This window comes from Grampus griseus (assembly GCF_964374135.1).
Source record: "Grampus griseus genome assembly, chromosome: 13".
NCBI lineage: Eukaryota > Metazoa > Chordata > Mammalia > Artiodactyla > Delphinidae > Grampus > Grampus griseus.
The window spans coordinates 37,497,323-37,515,897 of record NC_139007.1 but is presented as its reverse complement, the minus strand read 5'-3'; the positions used below and the strand labels follow the sequence as shown (position 1 = coordinate 37,515,897).

At 37.0% G+C, this 18,575-nt stretch overlaps 1 protein-coding gene across 2 annotated transcripts in view; it reads left to right on the top strand.

Moving 5' to 3' along the window:
• Positions 1 to 18,575, top strand: part of PDSS2 (decaprenyl diphosphate synthase subunit 2) — a 262,661-nt gene that overhangs the window by 142,681 nt on the left and 101,405 nt on the right. For both annotated transcript variants that reach the window (XM_082668918.1, XM_082668917.1), the window contains exon 3: positions 9,036 to 9,234. In XM_082668918.1, the coding sequence (XP_082525044.1) occupies positions 9,036 to 9,234 (199 nt within the window). The remainder of the gene's footprint in view (positions 1 to 9,035; positions 9,235 to 18,575) is intronic.

The following is an 18,575-nucleotide window of genomic DNA, read 5'->3' as shown; positions in this document are numbered from 1 at the left end:
TCTGGCGTTAAAAGCATATACTTTTCCTTTTTATTATTGCTATCTTAGTATTTTTGATATTTTGGTATTTTTGAAGTGTATTTTAGGAGCTCTATTGCTCATATCAGCTTTCCCCTCTACTTTCTCCATTCTTTGCTCTTATGGAACTTTCTTTCTATGGGACCCTGGAGAGAGAAGCAAAACACAGATGAAATAACTAGTGTGTCAGATGACAATAAGTGCTATGGAGGGGAAAAAAAAGCAGGAAGTAGAGATATAGAGTGCCAGCAGGAAGGGGAAGGTTGCTCTTGTAAGTGGAGTAGTCAGAGAAGGCCTTCCTGATCAGGTGCACTTTGAAGGGACCTGAAGGAAGCAAGTAACGAAACCTCGCAAATATATAGGGGCAGATTAGTCCAGACAGAGGAAGGGACAAAGGCCCTGTGGTAGGAACAGGCTTGGCTTGTTCAGGGAACACCAAGGAAGCTAATGTAGCTGGAGGAGAGTGAGCAAGGGGGAAGAGAGTAGCAAATGAAGTCAGAGAGTTAAGGGGTTAGAGGAGCAGGGGCAGATTGTGTTGGGCCTTGGAATCCATTCTTGGAACTTTGGCTTTTACCCTGAGTGAGATGGGGAGCCATTGGAGGGTTTTGAACAAAGGAGCAAAGTGGTGGACTTCATTGTTTCTTCATCTTCCTGCTTGCCTCATTTCTAATCTTTTCATTTTTGCAAAGCTAATGGACTAAAAATATTATCTCATTATTATTATAATACTCCTTTTCCAAATTTTTAGTTAAGCGTCATTTTATATGGTTTTGACCATTTGTGTTTCTTTTGGAATTACCTCTTCATTTCCTTTCCCATTTTGCTCTTGCGCTGTTTATCTTTTTCTTATTAATTTCTTGTCCAGCTTGGAGAAGCTCCACACGTATTTTGAATATAATCTTCTGTCTGTTGTATGTGTTGCAAATATGTTATTTCTAATCAGCCTATATTTTATTATATAAACATTTTTGTATATTTCACTCAATTTTATCCATTATTTTCTTTATGACTTCATGACTTCCCATTTTATTTTGCAAGGCTTTCTCAGCCCAGGGTCCTAAGAATGTTTTCCTAAAGTTATAGTTTTGTTTTTCACATTTATATATTTGATCCAGCTAAATATATTTTTATCCTCGGAGTACAGTAAGTATCTAACTTCATTATTTTTTTCCTTTAATCGATAGCCAGTTGCCCCAACAGTTTTTGTAAGAATATTCCATTTTTTCCCTAACAATTTGAAATGTTATCTTTACCATAAATAATTTTCCAAATATATTTGGATCTCTTTCTGGAGTTCATTCCACTAATCTATTAGTTTGTTCTTGTGATAGCACTATTCTTTTAAAAATTACAATAGCTTCATAATAAGTTTTAAAATCTAGAATGACAGGCCTCTTCCAAAATTTTCTTTGTAATTTTCAAATTTATTCTTCCCACATGAACATAAAAGTCAATTTTCCAACTTAAAAAAAAAAACCTTTTAGGGCTCAAGTAAAATGATTTTAAATAAATGACTCTTGCCTACCATTTTAATACTTTCAGAAACACCCAGAATTTTGTATATTTTGTGTTTTGGGTTTTAGAATCAGAGAACCCGGGGCTTCAACTCCAGCTCTGCAGTTTACCAGCTAGACTTGAGCAAGTTACTTAGCCTGCCCACCCAGCTTCCTTCTATACAATAGAGATAATGCTTACCTCAGAGAGCTGCTGTGAGTTTTACATTATTTTATTTATTAATCTGTTAATTGAATTATTATTATGCTTGCAAAATTATATAAACTTGCTTGGCATACAGTAACTAATTGGCTTAAAGTAATTTAGTAAGTGGGAGCCATTTCTGCTGTTAGGCATTTTAAAAAATAGGATATTTGAAGTATTGTCAGATGAAATGACATGATGTCTGACATTTGCTTCAAAATAATCTGGAAGGAAGAAAATCTGGAAGGAGAGTGAAAGGTGTATCTAAAACAAGATTAGGGTCCACAGAGGTTCTTTATGCTGTATTTTCTACTTTTGTTATGTTTGAAAATTCCCAAAATAAAAAGTGTTTTCAAGAAATGCATCTTTAAAAAGGAAAGCAAAGAAGGAAGGAGGGGAAAAAAAGAAAGAATAAGAAAGAAAGAGAAAGAAGACTGTATTATCTTTTATCTCCTTTGCCTGTGTGGTGAAACACTATTGACTCTTGTATTATTTTAACACCAACTTAAACATGTAAAACACTTTAAGAAATTTCAAGTTAATATTAGGAACAATTTCTGATAATTAAAACTGTTCATCAGCAGACCTGGCTCCTGTGTAATTTGTGATTACTCATCCCTGGAAGGGGCTAATTGAGCTTAATTGACCTATGGGTCATTTCCAACTCTGATTCTATAAATCTGACTTTTTAGTTTATATCATTCCTCACCTTTTGAAACTCAGAGTGATAGCTGTTCCCTCTACCTTTATAAAATTGATTGCTAAGTAAAGAGCTATTCGTTTAACAAATGTTTATAGGCAGGCTAGGGAAATAGGATGGTATCATTTACAGTGTTGTGAGGGAGAGAGAGAGCAGGAAGAAATATGGCTAACAAAATAATTACAGGGGCTTCCCTGGTGGCACAGTGGTTGAGAATCTGCCTGCCAATGCAGGGGACATGGGTTCGAGCCCTGGTCTGGGAAGATCCCACATGCCACGGAGCAACTAGGCCTGTGAGCCACAACTACAGAGCCTGCGCATCTGGAGCCTGTGCTCTGCCATGAGAGGCCGCGACAGTGAGAGGCACGCACACCACGATGAAGAGTGGCCCCCACCCGCCGCAACTGGAGAAAGCCCTCACACAGTAATGAAGACCCAACACAGCCAAAAAACAAATAAATAAACAAAATAATTAATTAATTTTTTAAAAAGTAATAATTACAACATAGTACAACAAATGACTGAGCTATGTTCGAAGGCTTTCAAGCGCAGAAGGAGTTAACTTTGGGGAAATGAGGGAAGACTTCAGAGAAGTGACGCATGGGCTGATTCTTAAAAATTGTTTAAACAAAAATTTATCATTCACCGTATAGCAGCAAAAGTATGGCACATCTATACAATGGACCTCTGAAGAGATGTTAAAGAGAACTAGGCGATCCTTTATTTGTAAATAATGTGGAACTATCTCCAAGAGATAATATTAGGTGAATAAAACCAGAGTGCAGAAATATGAACGTAAAATGTCATCTTTATCATTTTTATGGTATAGCTGTTTGTTTGTTTGTTTTGTTTTGTCTTGTCTTCATTGCTTGTTTGTTTTGTTTTGTTTTGTCTTCGTTGCTCCACACAGGCTTTCTCCATTTGTGGTGAGCGGGGGCTACTCTTCGTTGCAGTGCACGGGCTTCTCATTGTGGTGGCTTCTCTTGTTGCAAAGCATGGGCTCTAGGCATGTGGGCTTCAGTAGTTGTGGCACGCAGGCTTCAGTAGTCGTGGCTTGCGGGCTCTAGAGCGCAGGCTCAGTAGTTGTGGCACACAGGCTTAGTTGCTCCGTGGCATGTGGGATCTTCCCAGACCAGGGCTCGAACCCGTGTCCCCTCCATTGGCAGGCGGGTTCCTAACCACTGCGCCACCAGGGAAGCCCCTGTGGTATAGTTTTTTTTTTTTTTTTTTGCAGTAAGCAGGCCTCTCTCACTGTTGTGGCCTCTCCCGTTGTGGAGCACAGGCTCCGGACGCGCAGGCTCAGCGGCCATGGCTCACGGGCCCAGTCGCTCCGCGGCATGTGGGATCTTCCCGGACCGAGGCACGAACCCATGTCCCCTGCATCGGCAGGCGGACTCTCAACCACTGCGCCACCAGGGAAGCCCTGTGGTATAGTTTTTATTGACCATATCTTTTAGGAGTTTGACTCCAGCAAACAGTAGCTTAAAGGAACGCAGTGTTTATTTGTCTCAGATAACAAGAAGTGTAGAGATGGGCATGTCAGAGCTGGTGCAGCCCTAAGAAGTCACCAGGGGTCCAGGCTTCTCATTTCTTCCTGCTCTACCATCCTTAGGTTGGGGGCCCTCTTAGGATCTTTAAAGTTTCTATTGTGCCCCCAGGCAGCTGGGCCATAACCAAACAGGAGGAAGAGGTAAGCTCAAAATGCCAAAGGCATGCCATCTGAATCTGTTCTCTTATATCAGAAACTCAGTAGATTTCTCAGAAACTCCACCTAGTGGACCTCTGCTTACATTCATTGGCCAGACTGTGCTACACAATCCCCTCTAGCCTCAAGGGATCTTGAGGAGGTGAGTATTTTTAAATGAGTACATTGTCTCTCCAGCTATAACTACAGGTATGTTAGTAGTGAGGAAGGAGAGAGTGAAGAGGTAACTAGCAATGTCTGCCATCTTATTTCTAAAGCTTAGGATGCTAAAAAAATTGGAGAATGGTTGGAAGAATATGGATCAAAGCAGGTTAAGTTGTTTAACATATAACTGAAAGAAAGTAATTTGGTGAAAATTCGTGTAAAAACATTGATTAATCCTCGGGGTTACATTCAATGTAGTAATTACTTCCTTACTCTGATTACTTAACATAAGCAGTATTCATTTGTGACTCTTTTCCAATCAAGATTTAGCATGAAAAATACCCAAGTACTAAAACATATATACATTAGATCACATGAAGACTTTTATACAAGATAATTTTAAAAATCCAGTACATTGAAAGTTTACTAGATTGCTTTGGGTGGCTAAAATAGGAATAAGATAATGAAAAGGAAAAATTCCCAGATTCTTTCATACTGTCACTGCTTCTCTGCTGTATGCTAAATTAACTCTTGTGTAATGTGGCCTGAAGTTGTTTATCTAATGGTAAAATCTTAGAAGTTGAGAGCATCATACTAGATAGTGGAATTGCAGGACAGATTTCAAGATGACCAATCAGTTCATTTCTATTTCTTGTAGAAAAGTAGGTACCAATAATAGCAATAATTTTGTCTCTTTTTAACTACTAACTACCAGTCTAAGTAATTTTTTTTTAATCCCCGAATCTTAGAATTTTAGAGCTGAATCTTAAATTTTAGGACTCAAATCCCTGAACCTTAGAACTGGAAGAGACTGTTTCTCCAGTTCCCCTCCTTTCAGTGTTCAGAAGACCAAGGACCTGAGAGTTTAAGGGATTTGCCCACGACCTGTCTGTTATAGGTAGAACTGTTATCTAGGTTCCTGACTGAGTTAAATCACTTGATTTGATTCTAACCAAATGATTTGGAAACAACTTGATTACTTTCCCTAGCTACTATGAACAAAAAGAGTCAAGTCTAGTCATAATATACTCTCTCCTAGAAATATTCTCTTCTGTAGTGCTTAGAACTAAGGATGAAAATTGGACAAGTTTGTGGTGGGCATATACCAATCTTGGTAACATTGGTGACTTTGGCCCCCTACCACCATTTGCTATTCATTAGGCAAATAAACATTTTAAATTATCATTGGTCACTATGACAAGGTGACTCTGAGTTCCAGCTTTGTCCTTTATAAACTGAATGTTCCGACCAGGTCTTTAACCTCCCAGACCTGCTGTAATTAGAATCACAAGTAGATAATATAAGTGAAAGTTCTTTGCGAATGGTGGGTGCTGTACATATTATGGTTTTTCACTTTTATTATTACCACTGTTTTTGTTGTTTCTGGCCATGTGGCATTTAAAGATTGCCATTTGTTTAATGAATGCAGTTTTATGATTATAGATGTCTTTATTAAAAGCTCCCAATCATTCATTTTCATCCTTAGGGTAATTCAAAACACCTACAACTTTTGCTTTCCTGGTTATTACTTTCTTTCATAAGCTGAACTGCATGAGAGATTTATCCAGTGCTTAACCCTTCTTGAGTTTTATACTTGCTCATAATCTCATTGTGCAATTTTTGTGAAATGTAGCAGCGAACTTTTTCGTAAGCTAGAATACATTTGCAGGGTACTAATAAAATATATTTTTATTCCTTTCTTTTAGTCACTCTTTTAAAGGATAGTTTTAAATTTTAGCTCCCTTTTCAGAAATGTTTTCTGTTAACTTCTCAATAGTCTTATAAGGCTCCATCCTTAGTGATTTTCTTTGGGATGTAGTGAGGTTTTAATCTAAACCATGAATCTACTCTTTTCAGAAGCTGTTTAACTCACTGGTTCATCTTCTCCTACACCCCCAATTTGTAGTCAGATACAGTATGTACACGGGGTCATTTTTACATATTCTTTTACTTTTTTTTTTTTTTTTGAAGCTAGGGGAGTAAATCAGAAACGTAATTTTTCTTTTGTATATGCCAAGTATTTTGGCTCCTTTATTTTATTGCATCTTTATGTAATTACTGTACTGTAGTTGTTAAACAAGTACTACATTTTTTTGAGAGAAGAGTCTCTTATATTTATTATTAGATTGTTTTATATTTATTTGTCTCCTCGTCTAAGGCTGTTATTCTAGGTCAAATGCTTAAATTTGACCTTTAGGTCAAACCCTTTTGTTACTTGGGCCTTTGTTACAGCTTCCTCCACTGATCTCTCCACTTTCACTACCTACTTTTTAATATTTAGGTATATTTTCTGTCTTTCAAGTTACCACAGATAAAAGTTTTGCAAGTTGTTTCCCTACCTTATAACACCATATGTTTTTGCTCAATCCCCCAATAACAGTTTCCTCACTGCCTTTCCAGATTCTACTAAGACTTTGCCATTTCTTCAGCCTTTACCTCTAGCCCCAAACATTCAGACTCAAAGCCATTGACACATATTTTAGGCTTTTTTTGCAACAGCACCCACTCCTAGATATACCAGTTTCTGTATCAGATAGCTATTGCTTCATAGCAAACTATCCTAAGATTTAGTGACTTGAAACAGCCATTTTATTTCTTACATTCTGGGGTCACTTGTGTGACTGCACTGGACGAGCCTTAATGCATAAACACTTAGAAGGCTTTACTTATGTCACGTGTGCTAATGTCTTTTTGGCCAAAGTAAGTCACATGGTGAAGCCCAAAGTTAGGGTGGAGGGGACTACACAGGAGCGTGGAAACGAAGTGGCATGATTCACATGGGGCCATTTGTAACAGATTTCAATGGATTTCTAGCTCTGTATTACTGTGTGCCTTTGGGCAAGTCATTAAACTGTGTACATCAATTTTCTCACCTATAAAAAGAGGTTAGTAATACCTATCATAGGGTGGTTATGAGGTTTAAATTTTACAGTAATTGTTAATTTTTTATGATTATAAAAGTAATACTTTTGTTATAGAAAAGGTACAAACTATAGAAAAGTATAAAAAAGAAAACAAACATCTCTTGAAATCCTGTCTGATACAGTACTATACATTAAGCTCCTCAAGGGCCTTCTCTATTTTAATTACTGCTGTAGATATATATCTTGGTTCTTGTTCTGAAAGATAAGGTCCTTGAAGGAAGAGACCACATTCTATTCATGTCTGTAAATCCCACAGCTTTGCATTTAGGATTAAAAGTAATAATGCATAAAAGTGCTTAACCTAATGTCTGGCACAAGTTATATTCCCACTCAAATTGGAGTTTTATTAGATACCAGTAAGAATTCTCATAAATCTTAAAGTTATACTGAGGACAAAGTATCTAAATGGAACTGTAGAGGGTGGCCCTTACTGGTCAGCTTCTCTCTGGGGAATCCTGGTGACTCGTGGGATAGAGAATGGGGAATGGTAGAGAGAAGAAAGGTGTCAGGATCTGCTTATGGATCACAAACTACTTGGTGGAAAGGCCTCTAATAAAAACTTCATTCAAGTGTCTTTGCGAGGGTGCTTGATATGAAGTTACACCAAACCCTCAGCTGCATTTGCCACAGTTTCTGTCTTCAGCTTCATGATGTTTCCCTGAGTTTGAAGCATTCAGCTAACAATGGCAAGGCAGAGACACCAGAAACGTACACATGATTTCCATGACAAACTGGTAATACTAGTGGGGCCACTTTGTGTTGCTATATGGGTATATGCAGCAACACAAATTGGAATACTGTGGAACCTGTCCCCTGCTAGCAGAGTCACCCCAAAAGAATGGAGAGATCAGTGATCATCAGTCATCCAGCTGGTATAGTACTGAATTGCTTCAAAACCAACTCATAATTGATGCCAAGTAAAAGTACCATGTACCCATTAAAATATGGCATGATTGAAAAAAAGTGCATTTGAAACCTTCAAAAAGAAACCCCACGAAGCTTCAAAATGCTAAGTGAAATAAGTCAGAGAAAGACAAATACTGTATGGTTTCACTTATATGTGGGATATAAAAAAAAACAAAACAAAACCAAAAACTGAACTCATAGATACAGAGAACAGATTGGTGGCTGTCAGAGGTTGGGGTCAGGGGGCGGGTGGAGGGTGGGAAGGGAGACAAAATGGGTGAAGGTGGTCAAAAGGCACGAACTTCTAGTTATTTTAAAAAGAAAAGCCATGAAGATATAATGTACTGGGGATATAATGCATAAATGGTGACTGTGGTTAATAATACTGTATTGTGTATTTGTAAGTTGCTAAGACAGTAGATCTTCTCATCACAAGAAAAAAAAATTTGTGACTATATGTGGTGACAGATGTTAACTAGGCTTACGGTGGTGTTCATTTTGCAATACAGCCCTCCCTTGATATCCACGGGGAATTGGTTCCAGGACCCACTTCAGATACCAAAATCCACGGATGCTCAAGGCCCATAGCTGGTCCTCCATATCTGTGGTTCCACATCTGCAAATTCAACCAACCTCAGATTGTATAATACCTAAGTATTTATTGAAAATATCCTCATGTAAATGGACTCACACAGTTCAATCCCGTGTTGTTCAAAGGTCAGCTGTATGTACAAATACCATATCATTATGTTGTACACCTGAAACTAATATAATGTTATATGTCAGTTATATCTCAATAGAAAAAAACTTCATGAAAAAGGAATAATCTTAAAAAAGAGACACTAATCTATAAAATATTTTGTTGTTGAAAACTGAAGTCTGACGTTAGTGATAAGTTGGTATTCTTTATACTCAGACAAGTCTTACCTTTATGTTTTAGTCAAAGAAGTTTGGCAGAGATCACAGAACTTATCCATACTGCTCTCCTTGTACATCGTGGGATAGTAAATTTAGATGAATTGCAATCTTCTGATGGGCCACTGAAAGACATGCAGTTTGGAAATAAAATAGCTATCCTGAGTGGAGACTTTCTTCTAGCAAATGCCTGCAATGGACTAGCTCTGCTTCAGAACACCAAGGTAAAACTGGGCAGGGTTTGCTTGTATCTGGATGGCCTTTGGTTGACTGCAGGAGCCACAGAGGTCTGGACACCCTGCTGCCTCAACTACCCACACATAGATGCTCAGTAAAATTGTGATGATGATAATGACGTTGATGGCAGTGTCAACACCAGTTAAAACTGGTAAATGCTAGGAAAGAGTTTTGAAATTAATTTCTGTTTTTTTCTGATTACAGATGGAATTATTTGTTAATTATAGGGTAGTGTTAAATATTCAATATACAGATATAAATAAATATTACCTATCATCTCACTATCCAGAAATAATCACTGTTGGTTAATATTTTCATGTATTTCCTTTCAGTCTTTTTTTGTTTGTTTATTCATACATTTATATATGTGGATTTGGGGGTAACATAAGTGAGAACTTACATGTGCAAGATTTTTTTTAATCCTGCCTATTTTCTCTCATGGCATATATGATGTGGGCATTTTCCCATGTCATTAACTTTTTTCATAAACTTTCTAATGGTTGCACAATATTCAATTATTTAGATGCAATATTGTTTATTTAAGAAGTTCCTTGGGCTTCCCTGGTGGCGCAGTGGTTGAGAGTCTACCTGCCGATGCACGGGACACGGGTTCGTGCCCTGGTCCGGGAAGATCCCACATGCCGCGGAGCGGCTGGGCCCATGAGCCATGGCCGCTGAGCCTGCGCGTCTGGAGCCTGTGCTCCGCAACGGGAGAGACCACAACAGTGAGAGGCCCACGTACCACACACACACAAAAAAAGTTGAATATGAGGGACTTCCCTGGTGGTCCAGTGGTTAAGACTTCGCCTTCCAGTGAAGGGGTGTGTGTTCAATTGCTGGTCAGGGAGCTAAGATGTCACATGCCTCACGGCCAAAAAACCAAAACGTAAAACAGAAGCAATATTGTAATAAATTCAATAAAGACTTTAAAAAAAAAGTTGAACATGAAAGATAAAATTGTTAGTTTACAATATTAATACAGGTACAAATTTAGGTGAAACACATACAGTGTTGTGATAAAAATGACTGTCTTACTATCTTGAGAAATCTATGGAGGACTTGGAACTGGTTGAGGCACACCCATAATTCATAATTGCATCGAAACAAACATCAACATTCTACTAATTGAAATAGAAGCTATTGTTACAAAAATTTACAAATATCCCTATAGTCAGACTCTCTGGACTACAAGATTTGGGGGATATAGCTGATATTGAGTATAAAACTATATAGTTCAGCACCACAATATGTGCCTTCTCTCTTTGTTGCCTGTCATCAATCAGATTTTAGAAATCTTTATACCCAACAATGGTATTGAACTTTGTTATAAATGGCTCATCAAAGTTTTGGTGACATTTTGTTCAAAATCAAGTGGAAATCTGAAATCAAGTGTTCAACAACTGAAACACCCAATGAAGCTTTTATAGAACTGCAATTAATGAAAACAAAATTTCCATTGGAATTTTTCCCTACAGAAGGAAAGAAGGAATTGAACAACATAAATGGTAAGAACTCAAATGCTCTACAAGATTAAAATCTGCAATTCTGTACTTCTGATTGGGAATATTTCATCTTGCAGGAAGAGTCTTTTGGTGGTGCTCCTATTTTGAATAAATTATACACATACATGAATGAAATGAAATTGAGAAGGCCTAGACTTTGCAGCATCTAATTTTGGCAAAACATTCAAAAGAATCATAGAGTCAATTTATTTGACAAGTTTTATCTTTTAAAAATATTTGTCAAAGGAAAGTACTCTGAAGGAAGCAAGAAGACAGTACCTTGAAAATATTTGGGGTGGAATAGTTACACTTTTCAATGTGAAAAAAAAATTAGAACTGAGTGTCTCTTCCATTTAGAAAATTTGCTCTGAGCTTACCAAGTAACTCAGAACCTGTAGAAAGAGCATCTTTCTCAATTAAAAATATTATGGTCTACCAATAAGAATCAATTAAAATATCAGTAATTTCAAATTAATTAATTATAAAATGCAACTGTGAAGAATATTGCTAGCAGTTTTATTTTTAAATGCCATATTTTTACAGACACATCCTTCAGAAAAATGCCAGTGACACAATATTAGAGACAGATATTGCTAAGAAACAAAGTATGTGAATATGTACCAAGAATAATTATTCTACTGACTATTTTTTAATATTCAGATTATCAATATAAAGAAGTTCTTTTTTATTTTATTTTAATGTACATGGATATATGTTATTTTATTTCTTTTGAAATTTTATTTTTGAAAATGGTTTTTGAATAGAACTAGTTAACAAGTCCCCCAGTATAATAAAATCAATTGTTAGTTAATAAATACCAGTTTCAAAAAGTACAAAATTTTAATTATTTTAGCACTCCCTTTTACTCTCACATGGCCCAGTTCGGATGATAAATTGTATAGTGTCACCACTTTAAAGACGTTTCTCAGAAGTTATTTGAAATCCTTCTGCTTACATCCTATTGGCTAGAATTTAATGATATGGTCACACCTAGCTGTCAGGGAGACTAAGAAATGTAAACGATCGCAAGGTTGCCATGTGCCCAACCAAAAATCCGGAAGATGCAGAGAATAGATACTGGGAGACAAGTAGCATTCTGCCCTACCTTCCCATCCCACTTTTGGCTAGCACATATTTTCATAAGACAGACCTGCTGGTTTTAGGGAGAAAATAGTATGGTACCTTTAATATATAGTTTATATTCATCTGAAAAGGAAGCTAAAGAAGGAAATGAATTGGCCGTATAAAATGGAATAATAGGGGCTTCCCTGGTGGCACAGTGGTTGAGAGTCCGTCTGCCGATGCAGGGGACACGGGTTCGTGCCCCGGTCCGGGAAGATACCACATGCCGCAGAGCGGCTGGGCCCGTGAGCCATGGCCGCTGAGCCTGCGCATCCGGAGCCTGTGCTCCGCAACGGGAGAGGCCACAACAGTGAGAGGCCCACGTACCGCAAAAAAAAATTAAAAATAAAATGGAATAATAAATCTCAGTTGACTTGGGAGCCACTCTCTGACTGCATTGTCCAACTTCCCTCTTCACCATACCTGCTATGGTCTGTGTTGAAATTTGGGTCTTGGAGAAGGAGGAAGCCTCAGAAAGTACAGGTCTGGTATGGTTTCTGGGTGCGTTGAGCTGCAGATGACTAGCCACACACACTGGCCACTCATGGTTTAGACCCACATACCTGAGAGGAAGAGATGTTACGGACATACTAACTAGGTCCACATTTCAGTAATTAGCCCTCAGCCTGGCCCCTACCATTAAAAAAGAAAAAAAAAAAGCTTATTGCCTTCAGACAAATTTATATCTGTTTGCTCTGATCATCAGATCTAACTCACTTAAGCTATTCTGATGAAATGTTATATAAGGTTAAGATGATGGTACAAATATTAAGTACAAATATTATTAACATGCTATAATGACACAAACAAGTATTCACTTGTGTTAACCACTTTATGGGAATAATATTTAATATGTTCCTTTTTCTTAGCTAGCTTTTATCATTCACACATTCTTTCTTTCAGTGTGGTTCAAGTTCAGAGAAAATGGAGGCTTTGTTCCCATCAAAATCAAATCAGATTCACAGCCGGTGAAATCCACTCCTGGTGTTTTGCATTCAGAAGCATCACTATAAATGTTCCAGAGTCTAAGACCTCCACCATCTGCTCCATTAGGCACTGGATTTCAGTAGCACTACTTGGTTTACTCCCCCCACCCCCCAAAAAAAGCTTAGAATATCCAAGCAACGGTTCAGCCTGAAGCTTCTCCTTGGAATAAGAATGATCAGGCATTCCCTTCCCCTCCAGTGAGCCCTGTACCTTCACGGTCTGTGCACAGGTTTGCACCTTTAGATTTGCATTTTATCAACCTTTGTCTGGTGAGGAATTTTTTTCCTTTTTAAACCATGGTATGTTTTTTTCTGACTTTGATAGTTGTGTGTTAAATTGAAGCCTTTATTCTACACAACCCCGTTCATCCAAAACATGGATCTTTTGCACATTGTTCTTCAAAGGGTCATTGAAGGCTCTACAAGGTCAATTTCAAAAGATGCTTCACTGGCTCACTTTTTGTGAAAGACCTTGACTACCATGTCCAGGGGTCCATAATTGATCTTCTACAAATCTAGGCTTTTTGTAGCCCTCTTTTAATCATAATAGATGATTTCCAAATCATGTGAACAGTATTTTAAACTGAGTAGATTGTAAGGGGTAACTAAAATGCTTTATCAAAGAATTTTCTTTGATAAAGCAAATCTCCCATATTCAGAGCCAGTTCCTTTCATTTAAATACATGGCAATATTCCCCTTAGAATATTTTTTTTAAGGAAAGTAAAGTTTTATCTCAGAAGAGGAATAATTTTATTAAATGAGTTCCCAGAAGCTTAAGTTAAGTATAATACTAACTACTAAAAGGGGGGTTTTGAAGGGGAAGAAGAGGTGGCGATAAATAAGCTCTCTACATATGGTTAATATCTTGGTAAAGTTAGATTCTATTTAATGATGTTTTAATTTTCTTTTATAAGAAAGAAAAATTGTCGGCAATAGCAACATAAATAGAGGCCACAGAAATAAGGGAGCAGGTAGAACATAACACAGAATTGTTGTGTATAGTTTTCTGTTTCTCCACAGTAACTGTCTGCTTTTTCTTTGAGGGTGTATATTTAACTTGGTAGTTAAAATTAGCATATTTGTAGCAACTTTAATTTTTTATGACTTACTCATTCTACCAATTTCCCATTTTCTTTTGCTACTGAATTCTTGTCTGAATTTCTGTATTATGTGTTTATCACTGTACTTCTGCTGGGACAGGCCATTAGATGAAGTATTCTGCAGTCATATGAAATTCAGAGCTGTTTTATAATTGCCAAGGGTAAAATTAGCAAAGTCAATTATTCTCCCTTTGGCTTTTCCCTGAAGATATTAGGGGTCTTCAAGGTAATTGCCTTAGGTAACACTTAGATTTTTAAATATCTCTAAGTATAGAAATTGGTATATTAATCCTCTGATAATTGTCTTCTTACTGTTATAGCTGTAGTCACGTACGTGTGAATTAACAAGATTTTGAATTCAGTAGTGAGTTTAAAAATTAATGCTTGAGTTATCATTCATTTTCAATTTTCGGACCTAAGGGCAACTTTTTATTTTAGTACTTCACTACATAAAGACCCTGAACTAAGAGACCTCAGATGCCTCTTTTTAAGCTGTAAATTCCCTGACTCCATTGAAATAAATTGCTCTATGTTGTGTTCATGCAGAACATCACTGAATGCTGAAATGATGGGGTCATGCCAGAATCTAAAATTTTAGTGTTTGAGCATCAAGCTATCAATGAGACACACTGAATAACTGGGGAAAAATCATAACATGGAAAAGCACTATAATTTAGAAATCTGGCTGACCATTAGAGCTTTTCCCTCGTCTCTGTGTTTACTTGTAGACTGGATTTGTATTTTAAGATTAAGCCACAGTGTAAATAAGACTGTGCATATTATTATTTGTCATCTATTTTTAAAAAAAAAACATAGTGTTTTATATGTACAGTGATGACCCTAGTATCTAAAGAATTTAATCCACCATGTTATTTTTTTAATCTTTGTAGTGATTTTCATTTAATGGACCTATGATTATACATCTGTGAGTTAGTTAGTTCTGGGGTCTTGTCTAAACATCCCAGAACATTGTCATGATGTCACTCCTGGGAGCCATTCTATTAAGCATTAGTGATTTATATTTCTAAATAACCAGTGGCACAGATGTAGTCCTTGCATAACTGATGTATTCTCTTATGTTAACTTTGTTTTCCAAAAGGTATAAATATGTTGTTTACAAGGAATAATTTTGTTTGTATAAATATGCTCAATTTATGAATATAAATCTCCTTTTATACCATCTATATATTTTAATAAAGCAGCTGCTATTGGTTATTTGATGTTTTTCTTATCTGTTATATTGTTTACTTTCAAGTTCATGTTGAAAAGTGAAACCTGAAAACATACTATGTCATATGAAATTTAAGTTTTTCTCTGTCATATTTATTTAAAATAGACATTATTGTGACCTTGTGTGTTTACAGTCTTGTCATAAGTATTTTACCTGTGGAAATTATTGAATTAATTGCTTTCATCCTCTTTAGTTTGACACCCATGATTAATGTTCTTTTCTTCATATGACCCAGTCAAGGGTAGATTTTCATGACTAGAGTAAATATGTGCAGAACGTAAGTGGGGTGTCATATGTTGTAACGATAAAGGAAACTATCTCCATATCAGAGAAGTCAAAATACTATTTTAAAATTACAATTTCAAAATCCCCAAAATAATTTTTCCAGCTTTTTTCTTATCACATGCTAACATAGCCACATATTAAACAGACACTGTATTTATATTCTGAGTCTGCTTCCTTGTATTTAAAGTGAAAGTGATAAATGTTTGAGATGTGTGCTAGAAATAAGAAGACAGGGACTTCCCTGGTGGTGCAGTGGTTAAGAGTATGCCTGCCAGGGCAGGGGACTTGGATTCAAGCCCTGGTCTGGGAAGATCCCACATGCCGTAGAGCAACTAAGCCTGTGTGCCACAACTACTGAGCCTGCACTCTAGAGCCCGCGAGCCACAACTACTGAGCCTGCGTGCCGCAACTATTGAAGCCCATGCGCCTAGAGCCCATGCCCTGCAACAAGTGAAGCCACTGCAATGAGAAGCCCGCACACCGCAATGAAGAGCAGCCCCCGCTCTCCGCAGCTAGAGAAAGCCCACGCGCAGCAACGGAGACCCAACACAGCCTTAAATCAATAAATTTTTTAAAAAGGCAAAATATTATGTTCTTTTAAAATGTATTATCTCATTAAAACCTTGAACTTTACCCTTGTGGTGCCATAAAACAATGGAATGAAGTATCTTTTTGTCATAGGAAGGTCAAATGCCATCATGCAAAATGGACACTTCTCTGAGTGTCTGTGTCAAACCAGAAACCTGAAGACAAGAAAAAAAGAGCAAGAGAAGCATTTCTTCCATATGCCTGGCATTTAAAGAAACCCATTTTTTAAAAAGTCTGTGTACTGGGCTTCCCTGGTGGCGCAGTGGTTGAGAGTCCGCCTGCCGATGCGGGGGACACGGGTTCGTGCCCCCGTCTGGGAAGATCCCACATGCCGTGGAGCGGCTGGGCCCGTGAGCCATGGCTGCTGAGCCTGCGCGTCTGGAGCCTGTGCTCTGCAACGGGAGAGACCACAACAGTGAGAGGCCCGCGTACCGCAAAAAAAAAAAAAAAAGAAGTCTGTGTTCTACAAAAATACACCCTCTGACATGGGTACAGTTGAACCACACACCGTGGTTGGCCATGAGAGGTAGAAACATACTGATTATGGCAATCTCATTGTATACTTTGGCAACCTCAATTTTGTAAATCCCTTTTCCCACTTTCTAGAAGTAAAATTAATTAAACCAGCTTTTTTTTCCCCTCCAATTTCACTGACATAAATTGCTATTTCTCCAAAGCCAGAGAGAGAAAAAAATGTATTTTCCAGCTTGAGTTATTCAGTACTCTTCTTTTGCCTTTCTAATGATTTTACTCAAGGAATTTCCTGAGTTCAGAGTTTACAAAGTACTAGGCAGATGAACAGCTGATTACTTCCTCTTCATCCTCAGCCACCTGACCCCAGTCTCTTCTCCAACCATCATTTCTTCACCCAGTAGACTTGTACACAGTGCCCCTTTCTTTGTCTCTTACTGTTCACAACTCAGTTCATTTCACCTTAGACAGTCTCCAAAATGTATACACATCCTCTTCAGCTGTTTTCCACCAGATTTTCATTCTTCTTTTACCTGTTGTTTCAGAAAAATTGCCAAAAAAAAAAAAATTTTTTTTTAAAGAAAAAAAAATTGCCATCCACCATTTTGCCTTCTCTCTGCATTTTTCAAGAGGAAAAATAAACGAAGAAACTTGGAGTTGAAGAACACAGAGTAAAGCTTGGTATACTCTTGTGTTAAGAAAAAGGAAAATTATAATTAGAAATGAGATAGGCATAGGAAAGAACCAGTGTCTCTACCCTTATTCTCTTATTAAACCAAATTTCCCTGCAACCATCAACATTTAAAGATCATTTTAAAAATGTTTCCTATTTAGTTTTGTTTTCCAATTTTGTTTAGTTGCAAGTATTATAAGATTGTGGTTTTCAATCTTATTTTTAATTACAAGTATATGGTATTTCTAATATTATGGGCTAACTAAGCTTTTGTGGGCTTCCCTGGGAACCTAGCCATCATTTATAGCCTTTTATTTTAGGAAAATGTAGTATAAGCTCCAAAAAAATTTACTTATAGATGAAATTCCAAAATGCAGTGCATTTGTAATCTGGTGCCTGCTATATTAAATTAAGACTGAATTTGAACACCATAAGCAAAAGAAAATTTAAGAGCATCCAAAAGGATCCACGTGACCGCTTTTCATTACTTTTATTGATATAGCTTTGGTTTTAGCATTTCCATCATTTTCCTCTGAGTTGTAAATACTCAACGAAAAAATTCACTTTAAGCCAAAGTTGGCTTACAGGGCCTTAACCCAGGAGCAAATTTTATTTATTTAGCAATAGTGATTGGGGAAGAGCCCTTTTCCGGCAGCTAATGACCTACTGGAGGACTTGTGTGCCCAAGGCAAAGCTGAAGGCCATTAGCCCAGCAGGTCATTAACTGACAAATGCCTGACCCTGAGGTCATTTCTGATATTGTAAACTGTGAAAACATTAAAGTGGGTTTGTTAGAAAGTATGGCTATGCCAAGGAACTTTGTTTTTAAGAATTTTGGAAAATGCATTAAGTTGTTTGTTGTTATTCATGTGGCTTAATCGTCTTTGTTCTTTGTTCAAGTCAGTCAGATATCAGTAAACATCAAAACTATACTGTGTGTCTGTGTTCAATCTTTAGTTTTTAAAGGACAGTTTCTCTGTTTAGAATATCAGATTAACTACTTCATTACTAAGCAGCTACACTCTTGTGGATCACTTATGTTTTCATCATATGTTGAGCTTTATAGCACTTACCTATTTTATATTCCTCAGTGATGACATATAAAGCTACAAAGAGTCATGGAAATAGCCCTGAAGTAGAAGTCTGTAGACCTAGTTCCTATCCCTACCTTTTTTTTTTAATTCGCCATTTAACATTGGACAGCTCATTTTATCTCTTAGAATTCCAGTTGAGATCTTTTCCTCCATATTGTTTATCTAATGTGTTAATATTCCATTTTTGAAATGAAATTAGAAACTTCATAATGTAGAATATTTAATAGTTATTAAAATTACTACCAAACATTAAAAAAAAACACCTTATATTTTTG